This window comes from Trichoderma breve, chromosome 3, assembly GCF_028502605.1.
Source record: "Trichoderma breve strain T069 chromosome 3, whole genome shotgun sequence".
Classification (NCBI taxonomy): Eukaryota; Fungi; Ascomycota; class Sordariomycetes; order Hypocreales; family Hypocreaceae; genus Trichoderma; species Trichoderma breve.
The window spans coordinates 1,677,134-1,695,699 of record NC_079234.1 but is presented as its reverse complement, the minus strand read 5'-3'; the positions used below and the strand labels follow the sequence as shown (position 1 = coordinate 1,695,699).

Below are 18,566 nucleotides of genomic sequence, written 5' to 3'. Positions count from 1 at the left end.
AGCGGCGAGCGACGAGGCCGATGGCGTAGGGATGGGGATGAAGCTGGTGATGCAATGGACGAATGGCTTTTGCGCAGCCTGAAGCCGAAGCAGAACCAGAACCAGGGCGGAATTGAGCAGCGACTGTCGCCTTGCCGCTGCCGAGAGTCGGATCCTGGAGAGCTCGAGAAGCAGGGCTGAGAGGCGGCGGGACGAGGCTGGAGGTGGACAGCTGAAGTGCCGGAGTTGAGGGGTGAAGATTGGATCGAGAGACACGAAGCTGTTGTTGGAGCCCAGCAAGAGCCTAGCAGCGAGGCGGTTATAGCGGTGCTGCCAGGTGCTACAGGGACTAGCAAGCTGGAGGTACAAGCGGTGATGCTTGCAGGGCGTTAGCGGCGGTGGTGGGATCGTCGCCTGAGCACTAACATGGAGTGCCCCGCCACGCAAGTACCTGTGAGCCCCCACCCGCTGCCCCTGTAGCCCGTCCTTTTATTGTAATTTGCCCCTTTGCCGTGTGTACAGGTACGTGTGCGAGTTATTACATGTACCGCCTGTTGGCAGATAGATGTCGAAGCGAAATGCAGGGTGCAGTGTGGTTTGATACGGAGTATATAGGTAAAATGGCTGTCAGGTGCTATAAGAAAGTGAAATCAGGGTACAAGATGCTGCTCAACGTTACACCAGTCTCGCATAGGTACCTGGTAGACATGGATCGAATACATCATCATACTACAAAGGTACAGGCATATAGATTGTCCGGCTGAGGCACCAAAGTGATATAGACTTCAAAGGCTGCTGTACAATGACAGCAAGCTTCAAACAACAGCTGATGCAGCCGATTTCTCTGCCTTTAGCCCCTCCTCATTCCCCTCACCCGTGTCCTAGCCCTATTTGTTAGCATCAATTGCCACTGATACGGTGCCTATGAGTGAGCCTTAATACAAGGTGGTAATTGGGCTCCTAAGTGCATGTGCCCAGCAAATGGCAGAGGCGGGGATCGTGCCTTGGTAGAACGGGCTGCTACTAGAGGTACCTATACAGAGTACGTACATGCGGCTACGAAAAAAGTGAGATGAATGGAAAAGGGAGCATCGATGTTCCGTCACCCCGCCGATTTCAGGACCTGCGAAAGCGCTGACTTGTGCTGCCAGTTAGCGAGGTACCTGGCTGTCCTCAGCGTTCCCCGCCTGCAGCCAAGTCCCTCCGCATCGTTCCGCTATCACCATCAATCCATATCAATCACCCCGCCATCGTCCCTCCAAAAATTCCTGTGACTCAAAGCGACGACAATTTGCACGACTCGCAAATCCGGCATCACGAACCATCAAATCTCGTCCTCACGATGCCGACCATTTCCGTCGACAAGTACAAGCTCTACGAGGCTCTCGGCCGCAAGTATGTCTCTTCAGCTGGGCATTTGCGTCTGTGAATGCGAATGCGAAAGCCGTCTCCCACCCCTCTCTCCATCCATAGCCTACGATATCATACAAAGGCTACTTTGTTATAGACACATTATACGCTGCATACCCCCCCATGCAGTATTATATCCTGCACATCTTATAGCACATGTCTAATCACTTGCAATTCCAGATTCACCACGGCCGAGTTTGAGGACCTCTGCTTCGAATTCGGCATCGAGCTCGACGAAGACACCGAAGACGAGGAACGGCCCATTGTCAATGGCGAGCAGGAACCCCCCCAGCTCAAGATTGAGATTCCCGCCAACCGCTATGACATGCTCTGCTTCGAGGGCATTGCCCTCAACCTCAACATCTTCCTCGGCCGCACCAAGCCTCCCAACTACAGAGTGGTAGAGCCCAAGGATGGCATCCTCCAGACCATCACCGTCTCTCCTGAGACATCCAAGGTCCGGCCCTACGTGTCCGGTGCCATCCTGCGCAACATCAAGTTCACCAAGGACCGATACGAGTCCTTCATCGCCCTCCAGGACAAGCTGCACCAGAACCTCGCCCGCCAGCGAACACTGGTGTCCATTGGAACCCACGACCTCGACACCATCAAGGGCCCCTTCACATACGAGGCCCTGCCGCCCCAGGACTTCAAGTTTGTCCCTCTCAACCAGACGCAGGAGCTGACTGGCGAGACGCTCATGACCTTTTACGAAAACGACCGACACCTGGGCCGCTACCTGCACATCATCCGCGATGCCCCCGTATACCCCCTGATTCTCGATTCCAACCGAGTCATCTGCTCGCTGCCCCCCATCATCAACGGCGACCACTCCAAGATCACCCTCAACACCACCAACGTCTTCATCGAGATCACTGCCACCGACATCACCAAGCTGGACATTGTCACCGACATGATGGTGACCATGTTCTCCGAGTACTGCGCCGAGCCCTTCACTGTTGAGCCCGTCAAGATCATCTCGGACCACAACAACCAGACCCGCGTCACCCCCCATCTCCGCCCCCGCGTCACTCACGCCGAGGTCGACTACCTCAACAGCTGCACCGGCCTCAACGAGTCCCGTGAGAGCCTCTGCAAGCTCCTCGCCAAGATGGCCTACGTCGCCCGCCCATCAGACAAGGACCCCAACCTGTTGGAGGTGGCCATCCCCCCCACCCGTGCCGATGTCCTGCACCAGGCCGACATAATGGAGGACGTGGCTGTCTGCTACGGCTTCAACAGGCTTCCTCGCAGCTCTCCCAACAACAGCGCCACCGTGGCCGCCCCTCTGCCCATCAACAAGCTGAGCGACATTGTGCGCATCGAGGCCGCCATGGCCGGCTGGAGCGAGGTCATGCCCTTGACGCTGTGCAGCTATGACGAGAACTTTGGCTGGCTCAACCGCAAGGATGACGGCAAGACGGTAGTTAAGCTCGCCAACCCCAAGACGCTGGAGTACCAGGTCGTGCGGACGTCCCTGCTGCCCGGCTTGATCAAGACGATCCGCGAGAACAAGAGCCACAGCTTGCCCATCAAGATCTTCGAGGCCGCCGATGTTGTCTTCAAGGACGAGAAGTCGGAGCGCAGAGCTCGCAATGAGCGCCACTTTGCCGCCGCCTGGTGTGGCAAGTCGAGTGGTTTCGAGGTCGTGCACGGCCTGCTGGATCGTCTCATGCTCATGCTGCGCACCAACTTTGTTGCCGGCACAGACGGCGGTGCCTCTGTCAAGCCCGACGGCTACTGGATCGAAGAGCTCAACGAGGACACCTTCTTCCACGGCCACGCTGCCGCCGTCTATCTCAGACTGGGCGGCAAGGAGCAGCGCATCGGCGAGTTTGGCATTCTGCACCCCACTGTGCTAGAAAAGTTTGATCTAAGGTATGTTTTGTGCATATTCTTCCCTTTACTATCTCGACGAATAGAAACAATACAAGATGCTAACTATCTTTTCTCTTCCCCCTTATAGATTCCCCGTCAGTACTTTGGAGATTAACCTAGAGGTTTTCCTATAATCTGCATGCTATGCTAGAGTTACAGACCTCATGAGCAAGAAAGGAAGAAATTTTGAAAAAGAGAAATACAGTAGATCTGGTAGTTTAAAAAAGCAGTAGAAATCTTTTCCAAAAACGCATGGCTGGTGTCTTTTGTTCATCCAACATATTTATTCGCTGTTTTGCAACGGTGCGGGTCAAGGACCGTCTCACAAAGGTGCAAGGGTAGTAGACTGTAGCATCAAAGGATGGTTGCCTAGCAGCTCAACGATGATATTGTGAAAGAACAAAGGAAAAGGGGTGAAAAGAAAGTTCAAGGCGAGAAATTAGATCCCTTGATATCTTTGTAGGGTAGCCACTGTAGCCACTCCCCTTTCATTCAAGGTTCGAGGTTGTCACTGTACTCCCGTAGTACAGCCTGTACAGGTGCCTACATGTACCTATTTAAGGCGCTATGGCCACCACGCCTGACGTCTTTTGGGGGCTCTCCCAGCATAACAGCATAACCCCACTCCCCGGGCAGGTGCCCCGCCAGCGCTGGCCCTGCTGAGGCTCGACTTCCAAGGTTCTCCATGTGATGCCGCTTTTGGAGCTCTGACGACGCTTCTCTCCTCTCACATCACAGCCGCTGTGCCTGTGCCCTGCGCCCATCATGGAGGCCAAAAAGGTGCGATATATTTCACAGTTCCGGGGGCTAGTTTGGCTTGTTTCTTCAAAGCAGACCACAAGCAGATTACAAGCCTTATGACCCAAGTTTCGCATGTTCGCAGGTCACTGATCATGGCTCTTTCAGATCATCGAGCGCGTCCAGGGCATCAACGGCGGCCAGACGGCCACAGGCACGCTGACGCTGACCGACTTCCACATGGTCTTCAGCGCGACCATCGAACCGCCAGAGCAACAAGGCCAAGAGCCGGCACCTCCGCCAAAGAAACGCGAACGATGGATCACGTATCCCATGCTCTCCCACTGCACTTTCCGGCCGACCCCTCCGTCTTCCCGCCAGGCCCCGTCCATACGCATCCAATGCCGAGACTTTACCTTTATCGCCTTCAACTTCACCTCCACCGAAGTGGCCAGAGAGGCCTATGACCACATCAAGTGTCGGACTTGCAAGCTTGGCACCGTACAGAACCTCTTTGCCTTTAGCCACAAGCCGTCCAAGATGGAGAAGGAGGTCAACGGCTGGAATCTCTATGACCCCAGAGCAGAGTTTCGCCGGCAGGGCATCAGTGAAAAGCTCCCCGACAAAGGCTGGAGGATCACCAACATCAATCAGGACTATAGCTTTTGCGATACCTACCCGGCCGTTCTCGTCGTGCCCTCCAAGATTTCCGATAATGTCCTCAAGTACGCAAAGGAATTTCGCTCGAGAAACCGGATACCTGCCCTCTCATACATCCACCCCATTAATAACTGTACCATTACAAGAAGCTCCCAGCCCCTGGCAGGCATTACCAGGAGGACCAACGTTCAAGACGAAAAGCTCGTTGCTGCCTCCTTCTCAGCCTCGGTAGGCAATGGAGGTTCAGAAGACTCGTCTCCAATGTCTAGCCAGGCAGAGGTGTCCACCAGCACCGTTATGCTGGAGACGCAGCTGACGGAAACTGAGCGATACGAGGACGAACTCATCTCGAAATCTGCTGCCCTCTATGACGACAAGACTGGCAAGCGGCTCATCTATGGCGCTCAGCAGAACAATCTGATCGTTGACGCCCGTCCCACAATCAATGCTATAATGAATCAGGTACAGGGGATGGGCTCGGAACCTATGGACAAGTATAAATTCGCACAGAAAATCTTCCTTAACATTGACAACATTCACATCATGCGCAACTCTTTGCTCAAGGTGGTGGAGGCGCTCAAGGATGCCGACCTGTCTCCTCTGCCTCCCAACCGCGAGCTTCTACACCAGAGCAACTGGCTGAGACACATTCACGATATCCTCGACGGGTCAGCCCTCATTGCTCGCCAGGTTGGCATCAGACACTCGCACGTCTTGATCCACTGCTCAGACGGCTGGGATCGTACCAGCCAACTGAGTGCCTTGTCCCAAATCATGCTGGACCCCTATTATCGCACTATCGACGGCTTCATCGTCCTCATAGAGAAAGATTGGCTGTCCTTTGGCTACATGTTTAGGTTACGCTCGGGCCATCTCAATTCAGAGGATTGGTTTACCATTCAGAAAGACGCATTCGCTGGTCTCAAGGTTCAACCCGGAGAGAACGACGGCCGGACTGACGCCTTCCAAAACGTCATTAGTGGTGCTAAACGATTCTTTACCTCAAATAAGGAAGATGCCGCCGATCTCGCCACTATGGGTGAGGGTGCCAGCGGTCAAGTGGTGGACGAGGAAGCCACCTCGCCCAAGATGATTAGTCCGGTTTTCCACCAGTTCCTCGACTGCATGTACCAGCTGCTGCGGCAGAACAAGACTCGCTTTGAGTTCAACGAACGCTTCCTCCGGCGCCTGCTATACCACTCGTACTCGTGCCAATATGGAACCTTCTTGTACAACTCCGAGAAGCAGAGAAAAGATGCCGGCGTGGCGGAAAAGACGTCTTCCGTGTGGGACTACTTCCTCTGCCGGAGAGCCGAATTCACCAACCCAGACTACGACCCGACAATTGATGACCACATCAAGGGGAAAGAGCGCATCATTCTGCCGCGTCTTGAAGAGGTTCGATGGTGGCATCAGCTGTTTGGCAGGACCGAGGACGAAATGAACGGGGCCCTCAACGCCGCCGCCATTGCGGAAAGCGACAGGCAGGCCGCCGTCTCGAGCCTCAACTACCCCAGCGTTGCCCGAGTCGAAGAGGCCCCGGACTCTTCAGCTCCGAGCCCAAGGCCGCCCAGCCTCTCCACAAGTCAGTCGGCTCTCACAGCGGTGGAGACTGCACACACCATCCTGACGCCTGAGGATAGACAGGCCGCCCTGCAGCACAGCGTGTCCGCTGATGGGATGAGCGCATTTGCCGCCCTACGCGATGGCATCGCTGGGCTAAACATAAGCAAGGCCGTTATGTCCAACTTTGGCCGCCCAGCTGAGCCTGCTACCGAGCCCATTGCGCAAGACTCGACACCGCCCATTTCTCGCGATCAAGAGATGCGAGAGATGACATAGGAGGTCATGTTTCCAGACCAAGGCCCGGCGCCTTATTTGATCACGGAGACGCAAAACACCCGCCGCTACGTCCGACCGCGTACTATGTCGGAGATGACGATGATTGAAGTTGATCCCGTATCCGAGTCATCATCCGAATCATAATTCGAACTCAAACCAAACAGACGCAAGACCCGTGGCATCCCCTTTTTTAAAAGGCTGTGAATGATGACATTGAAGATGATCGTGTAGGATGAGATTGATGTGGTTACAATGAGCCCAGACGATAGATATGATAATCATGACGTTTTCTCCTCTTTTCTCCTCGTCTTTTAATACACTCCTCTTGCCAAAGCCAGATTTTGGCTACCTACAAAAAGAAACAAGGTCATACAAAGGCGGATAGAAGATGAGTTCTGGCAAGAACTCATATTATTTGGCTAGCCAAAAGTACCAGCGGGTTATAATATGGGGATGACAGACTTCAATTTAAACAAGCGGCTCCCTGGATAGCAATGCTCCATCAGCGGCGTGATCATTTCACTCTTGGTCGGGCGGTTGGGGTGTTATGAGTATGGCTGCGTTGCTTCAAAGGGGGCAAAGAAGCAGTGATTGGCAGCGTGTAAAACAACAATGTCGAGTAGATTGTAGACAGCAGTCTCAGCGACTGTGGGATGCGGTTTGGGAATGTTTATAGCGTGGCTTGAAATGGGAGTTATGGAAATTATGATGATTTGAAATGAGATTTTTTTTGCATGTCTTTGGTGAGGTTGTGTTGGGCTTTGCTCTCCTTTTCATTTATCACGAACGATGTTAGACTTACACGGATATGCATGCCTCTATCAAATGCCCAGAGCCGGCAGTCGCCAAAACTGATTCTCCGGCTGGGTGCTACTGGTACAAGGTACATGCCAGACTAGCGGCTCCAGGTACGTACCACTTTCAAATTCCACATTTTTTCTTCGGCTCCCAGAGAGGCACCCACTTCGTCCCGGTTAGGGCTCAACCCACACAAAAAAGGCGAAAATTGCCCTGCGGGCCAAAGCAAGCAATTTTGCGAGTGTGTGTGAAGCAAGCCAGCCCCAGCCCGCCAAACCCTCCTCCCAAGAGATCGCGAACTTTGTTCCCTTTTTGCACGGCCAGACGAAATCACCAGTTTCAAAGTCAACACACAACAGACTTTCGAATCCCTACCAGTCAAAATGTCCCACCCTGGTGCTCAGATGTGAGTGCAGAATTGCCCCTCCATGTCGTTTCTTATATCGATATACACAAGCAAGCATACGTCGTTTTTTTTCATGGTGGTTGTGGTTGGTGGTTTGGTGGTGATGATGGTATCGTCAGGGAAGAGTTGAAGACATGGGAGAAGAATATGGGACAAGAGGAGGGAAAGGGAAAGGGACAATGCATTGATCCATTGAGGGGATCAATCAACATCGAAAAATCCAAAGAGTCGTTGCGATACTGGGGAGGATTGTCACCACCATCACCACCGCCATAACCCACCACCAGCATCACAAACCCTTGCAGCTACCACCGTTTGCATATAATATCAGACCATACCACTAACATTTCTCTCTTCCTACAGCTCCAAGCGGAGAAAGTTCGTCGCCGACGGTGTCTTCTACGCCGAGCTGAACGAGTTCTTCCAGCGCGAGCTCGCTGAGGAGGGCTACTCCGGCGTCGAGGTCCGCGTCACTCCCACCGTCACCGACATCATCGTCCGCGCCACCCACACCCAGGAGGTCCTCGGCGAGCAGGGCCGCCGCATCCGCGAGCTCACCTCCCTGATCCAGAAGCGCTTCAAGTTCCCCGAGAACTCCGTCTCCCTCTACGCCGCCAAGGTCCAGAACCGCGGTCTCTCTGCCGTCGCCCAGTGCGAGTCTCTCCGCTACAAGCTGCTCAACGGTCTTGCCGTTCGTCGTGCCTGCTATGGTGTCCTGCGCTTCATCATGGAGTCCGGCGCCAAGGGTTGCGAGGTTGTCGTCTCTGGAAAGCTCCGTGCTGCCCGTGCCAAGTCCATGAAGTTCACCGACGGCTTCATGATCCACTCTGGCCAGCCCGCAAAGGACTTCATCGACAGCGCCACCCGCCACGTCCTGCTCCGACAGGGTGTCCTGGGTATCAAGGTCAAGATCATGCGCGGCTCCGACCCCGAGGGCAAGGCCGGCCCCCAGAAGTCTCTCCCTGACGCCGTCACCATCATCGAGCCCAAGGAGGAGCAGGCTGTTCTCCAGCCCGTCAGCCAGGACTACGGCGCCAAGGCCGCCCAGGCCGCCCAGGGCAGCCAGGACGTGCGAGTCGCCGAGCAGGAGGGTGCTGTTGAGGAGGCCCAGCCCGCCGCTGAGGAGCAGTAGGATGCTTCCGGTGGTGAATGGTGAGGGAAAAAGGGTCTTTGTGTGTGTGTTATTTGCAAATGGGAGGAAAAGAACCAAAGCAAAGGAACAAACGTTTTGTGGTTGCGAGGATGATATATCAAGCCACAGGGCAAAGGGATGGCGGTCAAACTTAAGGCGTCAATTGATCATTTGCATCTGCTAAAGGGCATGGAAAAAGGTTTCGTCTTGTTTTTCCTTTTTTTAAAAAAACATGGCATTGGTAGAACATCATTAAGCCGTGAAGAACAAAAAAAGTGAGACTTACGAGAATCTTATGATACAAAAATAACTTCATGGCCAAACTCCCCCATTCGTTGCCCACAAGAGTGCTGCTGCCTGCCGTGCCGCATGATATGGTATGGTATATATAAACATATAATATCCAGCTATAAGCCAGACAAAGTGTAATACAAGGTAAGTAGTACTAAATTTACAATCAACAGGATAAGAAAAGGGGGATGTAAGAATAATAGTAAGAAGGAAATGGCCGTTCGTTGTTATAGGCCATTCAACAGCCTGTGGTATATATAACACATCGTGTCAACACAAAGAAAAACAACACTCGCTTCCCCTTCCCTCCGTCACCCTCACACACTCTTTTTCATTTCCAAAGACCACATAGAACCGGCCCATTTCTTGATTCTTCTCTTCGCTTTCTTTCTTTCTACCATTGCCACCAGAAATGCAAACCAACCCAAGAAAAAAAATATATATCGTACAACAGGAGCATGCTTTCAAATCCAGTTTCCTTTCCGATCAGTCATGTTTACCGTAAAATAAAAAGCAAGTTATCCCACAGAGACACGTACACACACAAACGCCTCTCCCCCCACCAAGAAAAGGAATAAAGAAAAGCAAATGGTAAAGAAAAAAGACAGTAGATTCCGGAACCTCAACCCCTTTCATGAATTTGCTCCCATTGTAAACGATGACAGGAAACTTGGACAGCGAGGAGGGTGAGATAGGAAAAAGAAGCGAAGAAGAGACAGAGGAGCAGAATCTTCAAAGAACAAGACCTCCTAGGCCACCTGGGCTCAGGCCCTCCATCTCTTTCTGCCGGACATTGATAGCGGCTTGCAGTAGCTGAGACCTGCATACGCGGCTGGAAATCTCCCCCCTTGCGCTATGGAAATATAGCTCCTCCCCCTTTTTTTTCAGAAATGGCATTGCATGGCAAATATACAGATTTGGTTGGCCACTCTGAGCGACTCTTTTGGTTTATCTCACAAGAGATGTATGGCAATGGTTTGCGGGTATATCCATCATACGTTGACCTCTCTCATGTAATTCGATAATTGTAAAAAGAAAGAAAAGAAAACTGGTCGAGCAAGTTTCCTACTACCTGTCGGAGTGCTTTCGGGACTCGAGCTCAATGTCGTTGCTGGTATACTGCTTCTTGCCGTTCGCCGAGCCGTTGGCTGAGCCATTGGAGCCGTTTGCACCGTTAGGACGACGGCCCTCGTCATCGCTATCGGCGAGGTCGGTGAGGCCGAATCCCGCAGCCTCTTCCTCGTCATAGGCCCGGATCAGGCCCTGCCTGTCGCCGTGAAAGCTGCTGAGACTGTGCCTCGAGGTGTTTTCGCTCCTTCGGGACTGCATGCTGCGGCGAGTCTGGAAGCCAGAGATCATATCTGTTCCAGCAGCGTCAAAGTCACCGCGTGACGCAACCAGCCTCTGGCCGTGAGGGTCTCCTCGAGAAAGGTTCAGCAGGTATACGCCGGTAAAGGTAATGAGGAAGCCGCAGAGCAACGAGAGCGTGTTGACGGGATCGGTGGTGTTGAAGCCGCTGAAGAGGATGAAGGAAGCGCAGAGAGTCGCGGTGGTGAATGTGACGTAGTAGAGCGGGTTCACACTGGGAAATCGTCGATCAGTATTGGCGACTAACAAAGTAGAAAATCTCAGACGAGGCTGGTGTCCACCAAGCTAAAACTCACATGTTGGTCGGGAATGATGCCAATGCCTTGTTGAAGTAGTTCATCTGGGTCAGAATGCAGACTGCCGTGAGAATCATGAAGACGTAGGTCGAAGGATGCGTAAATTGGTTGTGGCCCGCAAAGGTGAGCTTGAGAGCGATTCCAAAGGCCTTGACGGACATGACGGAGATGGAGCCAACGGTGGAGCAAATGGAAAGATAGATGAGGGCGTTGCGTTTGCCGTAGACGGGTGCGATTCGGTAAATCATAAAGACTGCAAAAGCCACGACGGCAAAGGCGTACAAGAGGAAGCCTGGCTGGATGGCATAGTGCAGAATCTGATCGATCGTCTGAATGTCCTCGTCCGGGGGGGCGTGCAGAACAATGACGACGGCACCGATGAGGCAGATGGCACTGCCCAGCTTGCCCAACGTGCCGAGCTCTTCATCCAAAAAGTATGATCCCAAGACGGCGCCAATCAGGACACTGAGAGCACCGAGAGGAGTGACGAGGATGGCCGGGGCGAATGCGTAGGCGGCAAAGTTGCAGATTTCTCCGACACCAACTAGAAAGAGGAGGAAGAAGTTAACACGCGTGCGTGAAAAGGGCTGGGGATGGGTGTCAAATGCTCACGGGTTGCGATACCAGCCCACCACAAGGGGCTTCTCAGATATACAAATCCGTCGCCTTCGAATCCGTGTCGTTCTTCGGCTTGTAATAATCCCTGTGCAAGGCGTCAGCAGAGCAGGTTCCAGTCTTCGGTTGAGCCGGCTGAGCATCGCATGTTGCCGAGAACCGCCGTGGCCGCCGCAGAAGGAGTCTGACCTTTTTGGTGATGACGAAACTGGTGCCTGAAGAGATCCAAGAGTCAGTATGAACACGCTGCAAAAGTGAAGGAGTCAGAGCGAGATGGTGGGCAAGGGCTGGACATACCAATGGCTAAGGCTGATGACATGGCCAACGCCAGGCCGATATATCTAGAGCAAGGGTAAAAAAGTCAGCGGGACGACGTCCTGTTGGTCCAAAAAGAGGCCTCTTCTAGATGCAAACGCACTTGTCTTCAATCATGCTGAGCGAGTAGTTTCTGGCGCGCGCAAACCGGCGACAGAGGCAGAGCAAATGCAAATGCAAAGGTGTGTTGTGTCGATCGAGTCTTCCTCAGCGCTCCCTGGAAAAGGGAAGAGTCGCGAACGGGACAAAATGAGCGTGCGTGCGCGAGGGCGGGATCGTAGCGAATGCGTGGTGCCGAAAGAAATGAAGACGAAGCCGAAAAAAAGAAAACGCTGCAGTTGGGGATTCGCGGCGACTCGAAGGCGGGGGAGCCGAAAGGTCGAAATGCTGAGCGTAAGAGTAAGAGAAGCGTCGTCAGATCAGATCAGATCAGATCAGGCCCATCAAAGAAATAAAGAGAGCGAGGCTCCTGTCGTCGTTTGGATCGTCGTTTGGATCGTCGTGATGTTTTTTTCGTTCCTTTTTTGTCTGCAAGGGAGAGAAAGGGAGAGGCGACAAAAGGTGCTAGCAGTCGTGCCGTGGCCTGTTTCCCCAAGTCACACCAGATGCTGTTGCTCGTCGTCCAATTCGTTACAAGGCAAAGAAAAATGCAAAGATGCAAACGCAGCACAGATGCAACGCCGAGCCGTGAAAGGAGAGGAGAGGTAAGAGGAAGAGGAAGAAAGAGGGTAGAAAAAAGGCCTGGCGAAGATGGTTTTTGCGCAGTGAAGGAGAGAAGAAGGAAAAAAGGAACGATCGCGGATGTATTTTGTGGTGGCTTGTGGCTGGATGGGATCGAATCAATGGATTGGATTGAAAGTTGGGACTCGGTTTAGGCGTAGGTTGTAATAGTGGGTGGCGCTTTTTGGGGAGTGGGAGTGGACATGGAGGGGGGGAGGCGAACCTCTGGGAATGAGATCAGTGACCTCAACTGGATCAATCAGTTGCGTGTCTCACCAGCGTCTTTCTGGGCCTCTGGCAGTGCGTGTACAGGGCGCGGGCATCGGTATCAGCGGGCCACGACAGAGGCGCAAGGCCCTGGAGCACAGCACAGTTGAGCGCGCTAAGCTGGAGGGACCAGACGGGTACCTGAGGGGCTAGCGGGCCATTTGTGACTGCACTGATTTCTTACAGCACCTAAACCAAGGGCCCTATAAAAAGAACATTGGGACCCTTGCTCTGTCCTGGTAGATGATACTTGATGATTGGTGACGCATCATGTGGGTAGAGAGGTACTGTGTACAGAGAAAGCAGCCAATTTACCAAAGCACATTGACTGCATGCAATCAAGGGAGGGAGGGAAGCCCTTTTGCCCAACCCCTAGTCTAGCTGCAATCCCAATTCCTGGCCCCATGCAAAGCACAGCAGAGCAAGACGCAGCTTCAGCCTTTATCGTGTTTGGTTTGTTTCATCTGAGCATCAGCTGCTGTTCATTTCGGCAAGGCTGGAGATCTTGACATTGGTGTCCTCCGCGTCATCTATAGTATTGATAGTTCAATATAACTGCAAATGATGGGGAAGATGATGCCGGGTCTCCTCGTGTTTTCCTTAGGTTCTCAATATTCGGCTCATAGTGCTAACGTAATATCACTGCTGGTATTACTCGCATACTCAAGGGCTATGTACTTATTACTCACCGAGTTGCGGTAAATGCAAGTAAGCATCAAGCACAAACAAAACACGAACCCCCCATACTCGTACACTTCTTGTAGCATATTATCAATGCCAACATACTGATGTAGCCCGAGACAAAGGCGGCGCGAAAAAACAAAAACAGAAAAAATTCCGATGAGCGGAGCCACCTAAAGCACTTAAACAGCGCATGGAGTTCAATCTCATCACGCACTTCTGCCGGGATGGACGCGATCAATAGCATTCATTACAAGTCGATTCCCCAAGACGTCATTGGCCGGCTCGTCACAGGGTCGCATCAGCTCGTAGATGGAACTACCAGTACTATGTCATCAATTAAAGGTACAAAGCAGGGAACAGCAATCCCTCGAAATACCAATGACGGTCCTCTTTTTTTCTCTGTTTAATCTTCTCTTATCTTTTACTATTTTATACCAGTACTCCGTATTCGTGATCATTACTAGCGCTACTGCTTCAAGCCATCACCCGCCGTGTGATTCGGAATTGAACCTCCATCCATCACGAGACTGGTAGATGGCCGTCTTAGACACGAACATGCTGCGCCTCAATGCATCCCCAATTCCCCCCCAACAAATCTACAGTATTCATTCCCACGAGGACACTTGGCTATTGCTTCGTGATATGAACTTCTAGGATAATGAAATTGACGGACCATCTGAGCCATCTGGGGGTCGTCACCAGCTTTATATCGTCTTTTCCTTCATTACAACATGCCTGTCATTGACTATTTCTCTTTGTCTTCCTCTCCACACCAAAACGGCTGCCTCCCTCATCTCATCCCTGAATCGTAACTTGGTGGGACCCCTCGACCCAGCCCGCTTCCAAGCTTTTTTACACTGCACAGTGCCGACAAAGTGATCGACCTGCGCTCTGCTTCACATTTAGGGCCCCCCCCCTGGTCAAACCGGGTTCAAGGGGGGTCAAACTGTGTGCAAAACAGAGGAAACAAAATCAAGAGCCCCTGGATAAGTGGACCTAGGACGCGCAAACATTGAACCCCCCCTGGTCCCCGTCTCCCCGAGTATGTGGTGCATCCAAGCAAAGCAAAACACGTCAAGCCGGGCGCCAGGAAAGCTCCGTCCGATCTTGGGATACAAAGGAAAAAGGAATTTGGGGCTTGTCGCGATCGGGGTTTAGCTGTCAAAGATCCTGTCACGACGCTTTTGCATGGTCATGAAGTATACTACTGGTAGAGGATCTCAAGGACAGACGTACAAAAAACAAATATGGACAATGTGAAACAGTAGATCAGAAGCAAAATAAGCAAAATGAGCAAAAAAATATTCCGGCGCCGGGAGTCGAACCCGGATCGCCGCGGTACTCTCAATTTGAAAGCGCGGTATGCTAGCCACTACACCACGTCGGATTTGTTGGTCTGGGAATCCCGTGACCGTTTGATGGAAGCTGGGTTTGATATTGGCCCTTATAAAGCCTGTGTCCAAGAGGCAAGACACCAAACGAGAACATCCCCATCCACCCACTCACCCATTGCACAAGCCATATATATCACGCCCCTCACTCAAGTTCAGGTCCAGCTTTCATTCATTCGATACGTTCATTGAAGACATGTGCAACAGACCTCTGTCCGTAGAGCTAGCGAAATCTATGTGCAGACATACTTCACCTTAAACATCGGGGCTGGGCCATCTTGTCCAAAAACGCCATGTTGCCTTCGCCTGGCATACCTTTTCTTCCAGTGTTACTTCTCAAGAGCCATCCCGTAGAATATCTATCCTTTCTCCAGTGATCCAAGTCGAGCACAGCGGCTCGTGCCAAATACTAATCTGGCTCTTGAATCTAGAGAATGTGGTATCAGAACCCCCAACTCCAGGTTGGAAAACAAAGAGACTGGGGATTAAAAAAAGGAGAGGAAAAAGGGAAAAAGAAAAAAAGAAAAAGCAAAGAGGGAAAAGAAGAATGGCCGAGAAAAAATCGGCTGCCAAAAAGAATTGGCCATTGAGCGACCCAAAAGCGAAGTCGTCTGCAGCTACATAGTCGCAATGTCTTGATTGTTAGTAAACCCGCTGGATTCCTACCTGGAATTCGCCTCCGTTCAAGAGCGTTGAAATGTATGACAGTTTATCCGACGGCACGTAGATGAGTATCGGATATATATCGTTAGACGTCACGCTGTTGACTGCGGTTAGTATTCCGTTATATTAAATGGGCCATCTCGCCCGTTTGGGTATCATCCAGATGTAGCTGCGTGACAAGATATGTTGGGGAGGATTGGGTGTTGAATCATCGTCGTTAGTCTTGGTGTAATGTGATCAATCATGGTCGGCGGCGCTTGACGTCTACAAAACAATTAGCTTCCGTCTGTCGCAGTCAGGGGCATCGAGTGAGCTTACCTTGTTCGTCTTCTGCGCCTTGCTCGTCCTCGGTTCGACGCCGTTTTGGTAGGCCGGAGGGTGTAGGCACGTCGTTGTCGTTTTTGGCATCATCGGCAGCGTCTGGACCATCTCTCCAGTCGATCTCGGGCATATCATCATCAAAGGCGAGATCCTCGTTGGTAATTTCCTCGTCTTGCACCGCACCAATGTCTAGCAGGGTAGAGATAGCTTCGGCATTATCGGCCAATGTGTTGGTCGTGCCAGTGTCGGGCTCATTGGACTCAATATATTCGTCCATCGGATGCATGGGAACCTGGCGAGATGTTCCATCGCCTCCTTCCACATGTACAATTTCTTCGTACTGAATCTCGCCCCCATCGGTTGTCATGGTCTCTTGAAGTTCCAGGTGAATGAATGGATTGGCGTCGGCATCGTCATCTTCATCATCTAGGCGTGATTTGTTAGTGGATGAGGGAACGAACGTTGTCTTCATGTTGGTGGCCTTACCATATGAGTATGTTGCATCGGGGGCATCTTCTGCATTTGCATTTGCATGCGCGTTGTCGGAATGGTTCACTGGCTCTACGACCACTGCCTGAAGCTGTTCATCTTTATACTCCTCGTCCCCGCCATCACTGTAGTCTCCCTCCTGGTTCGCAATCTCTTCAACCTCTGCGATGAAGTCTTCGGTATCTCTCATGAAGTCTTCATCCTCATCCTCATCTTCATCCTCTTCCTCTTCCTCTTCTTCCTCTTCTACTTCCTCTTCTTCTTCTTCTTCCTCTTCATCCTGATCCGCAGTGTCGACAGGCTGTTCTTCGATGGCTGAGGTTTCTTCCTCTTCCTCTTCCTCATCTTCTTCCGACGGCTCAGATTCTTCACTGCCACCGTCGGCATCGTTTTCATCATTCTCATCATCGTCCTCAACACTCTCGTGAGTTTCTGTGGCATCATTGGTTTCGCTAGCCTCATCATGATCATCATCATGCTCATGTCTGTGATGGGCATCAACGGCAGCATGATGATGTCCAAAAGGAGACTCAAATAAATGAATCACTTCATCGAGCCCCCTACCAGCCGCCGCACTTTCAGCCAGGAAGTCAAATCGTTTGCTAGCGTTCGACCTTGTGAAGAGGTACGTGTATAGAACTCGCGAACTATCGGGATCTTGGTTCTTCACTAACAAGTCAAACACCTCCAACACTTGTCGTAGTGTGATGGCTGCGAGTGACTTTTGTTCTGTGGTCTGCAGAGCAGTTAGTTTAGTTCCTTTGAAAAACAGCCATAGATGGAAACGTACCTCTGTAAATTCAAGCCCGAGTTCGTCGACTTGAAAGACAAGTTCATCTTGTGCTGCGATTTCATTTTCTAGCTCCGCTCGAAAACCAGCAAGCACTGAGTCCATTGAGTGATCCAGGACGGATACGTCAGAAAAGAAACCTTGCGTTTTATCTTGCGAAAAGAATGGAAATTCGTCCCCTTTATATTGTACAGTGATGGCTGGGAAATCGTGCTCATCAGAGGTTGGCTCCTCAGGCTGTGACAGCGATTCGTCTTGCTGATATTCCACAGAATCTTGTTCTCCCGGGCCATCCACCATGGTCTCCTCGTTATCAGAGCCCGTTGCATTAGTGTGCTGTTCGTACGCCTGGTCGTGTGAATCACTATTCTGGGTTTCAGGGTGCTCGTACGAGCCTTCATTCGTGGGTGGAATGACTGTCTCGGAAACAATGGTCTCTGCAGCACCACTGGCAGCCTCTGGTTCATCCTCATGCTCCCACGTTATTTCATCTTCATCATCTTTAGCTGCTGACTCCGGCACGTCAGCATTACCAGCAGGCTCTGTTGGTGGCTGAGGTACGGCGGGCTCTGCTACAACGGCATCGGCGACGCCTTCCACAGTGATAGTGTCGTGCACAGGATTCTCTTCCTCATCTAGATGATGGATTGGCTCATTTGTCGCCGTTTCATCGCCATCCTCGTAGTCAATCTCGTCTACTACCTGTTCGGACTCAACAACGACAACATCTTTGGATTGTTCCGTTTCCAAAGCAACATTTTCATCATGTAGTTCGGCGGCTACTTCTGCCGGCTGGTGGGATTCTTCGGCAATGTCGTCATGGTTGTACACCGCATCGACCTGAGGGCGGTCTGCTCCCGTATCTTGGAAGCGTTCTTCGTCGTGTTCGAGTTCGGTATTTTTCGATTCGGTACCTACATAATCTTCGACTGGGTGCACATGCTCTGGCGCACTTGAGTTTTGCTCATCCTGGTGAGACGGCCATTGTTCGTGAGTCTGATCTTCGGTCGTATCGATGTCGTAGTCGATGAGGTCATCGTCAGCCTGCTCGTCAAACTTGATTGACGGGGCCAAGTCAACATCCATCTCAATCTCAGCCATGGCGTGTGACGGCCTGAGTGTTGGATTGCTGTATCGTTAATGCAAGGGTGTGAATTTCGGACAGGTATTGCAAATGCTCCGATGGTCGTAAGTCGGTGGTTGATGGATTTACAGGTAGGCGTGAGCTTCTAAAGCTACACGGCAATGCGAAAGAAGCGCTTTCCGGAGATCAAGGTTGGAGATGCCCAGGGCAATCCTTTGTTGAGTCGAGAGCTAGATGATGTAGTGTTGCGCCACTCACGATATCGTGTCTTCAGGTTGGTGGCTGGCGACAGGAGAGTGACACATTGATATCGAGAGAAAAGAAGAGAAAAGAAGAAACAGGGTCGGGCGACACGGAAAACGCGTCGTATAAGAGGAAGTTGAAGACAAAGGGATCGTAGTCGAGGTTGATGCTGACAGATGCAGTGCA

General features: G+C 51.8%; 5 protein-coding genes across 5 annotated transcripts; 3 read left to right on the top strand and 2 right to left on the bottom strand.

Annotated features, from left to right (window-relative positions):
• Positions 1–1,321: 1,321 nt before the first annotated feature.
• T069G_04949 (b3/4 domain-containing protein) lies at positions 1,322–3,401 on the top strand (the record flags this gene model as incomplete). The annotated part of the gene is made up of 3 exons (XM_056172159.1): positions 1,322–1,374; positions 1,570–3,267; positions 3,356–3,401. The coding sequence occupies 3 exons, from the start codon at positions 1,322–1,324 to the stop codon at positions 3,399–3,401; spliced, it is 1,797 nt and encodes a 598-aa protein (XP_056029017.1).
• Positions 3,402–4,032: 631 nt separating this feature from the next.
• T069G_04948 (myotubularin-like phosphatase domain-containing protein) lies at positions 4,033–6,507 on the top strand (the record flags this gene model as incomplete). Its single annotated transcript, XM_056172158.1, has 3 exons — positions 4,033–4,047; positions 4,174–4,893; positions 4,939–6,507. The coding sequence occupies 3 exons, from the start codon at positions 4,033–4,035 to the stop codon at positions 6,505–6,507; spliced, it is 2,304 nt and encodes a 767-aa protein (XP_056029016.1).
• A 1,181-nt stretch (positions 6,508–7,688) lies between these two features.
• Positions 7,689–8,843, top strand: T069G_04947 (KH domain-containing protein; the record flags this gene model as incomplete). The annotated part of the gene is made up of 2 exons (XM_056172157.1): positions 7,689–7,711; positions 8,075–8,843. The coding sequence occupies 2 exons, from the start codon at positions 7,689–7,691 to the stop codon at positions 8,841–8,843; spliced, it is 792 nt and encodes a 263-aa protein (XP_056029015.1).
• A 1,359-nt stretch (positions 8,844–10,202) lies between these two features.
• T069G_04946 (magnesium transporter NIPA domain-containing protein) lies at positions 10,203–11,845 on the bottom strand (the record flags this gene model as incomplete). Its single annotated transcript, XM_056172156.1, has 6 exons — positions 10,203–10,716; positions 10,799–11,342; positions 11,411–11,501; positions 11,603–11,628; positions 11,711–11,754; positions 11,832–11,845. The coding sequence occupies 6 exons, from the start codon at positions 11,843–11,845 to the stop codon at positions 10,203–10,205; spliced, it is 1,233 nt and encodes a 410-aa protein (XP_056029014.1).
• A 3,849-nt stretch (positions 11,846–15,694) lies between these two features.
• Positions 15,695–18,154, bottom strand: T069G_04945 (uncharacterized protein; the record flags this gene model as incomplete). The annotated part of the gene is made up of 4 exons (XM_056172155.1): positions 15,695–15,717; positions 15,772–16,200; positions 16,261–16,999; positions 17,054–18,154. The coding sequence occupies 4 exons, from the start codon at positions 18,152–18,154 to the stop codon at positions 15,695–15,697; spliced, it is 2,292 nt and encodes a 763-aa protein (XP_056029013.1).
• Positions 18,155–18,566: the final 412 nt, after the last annotated feature.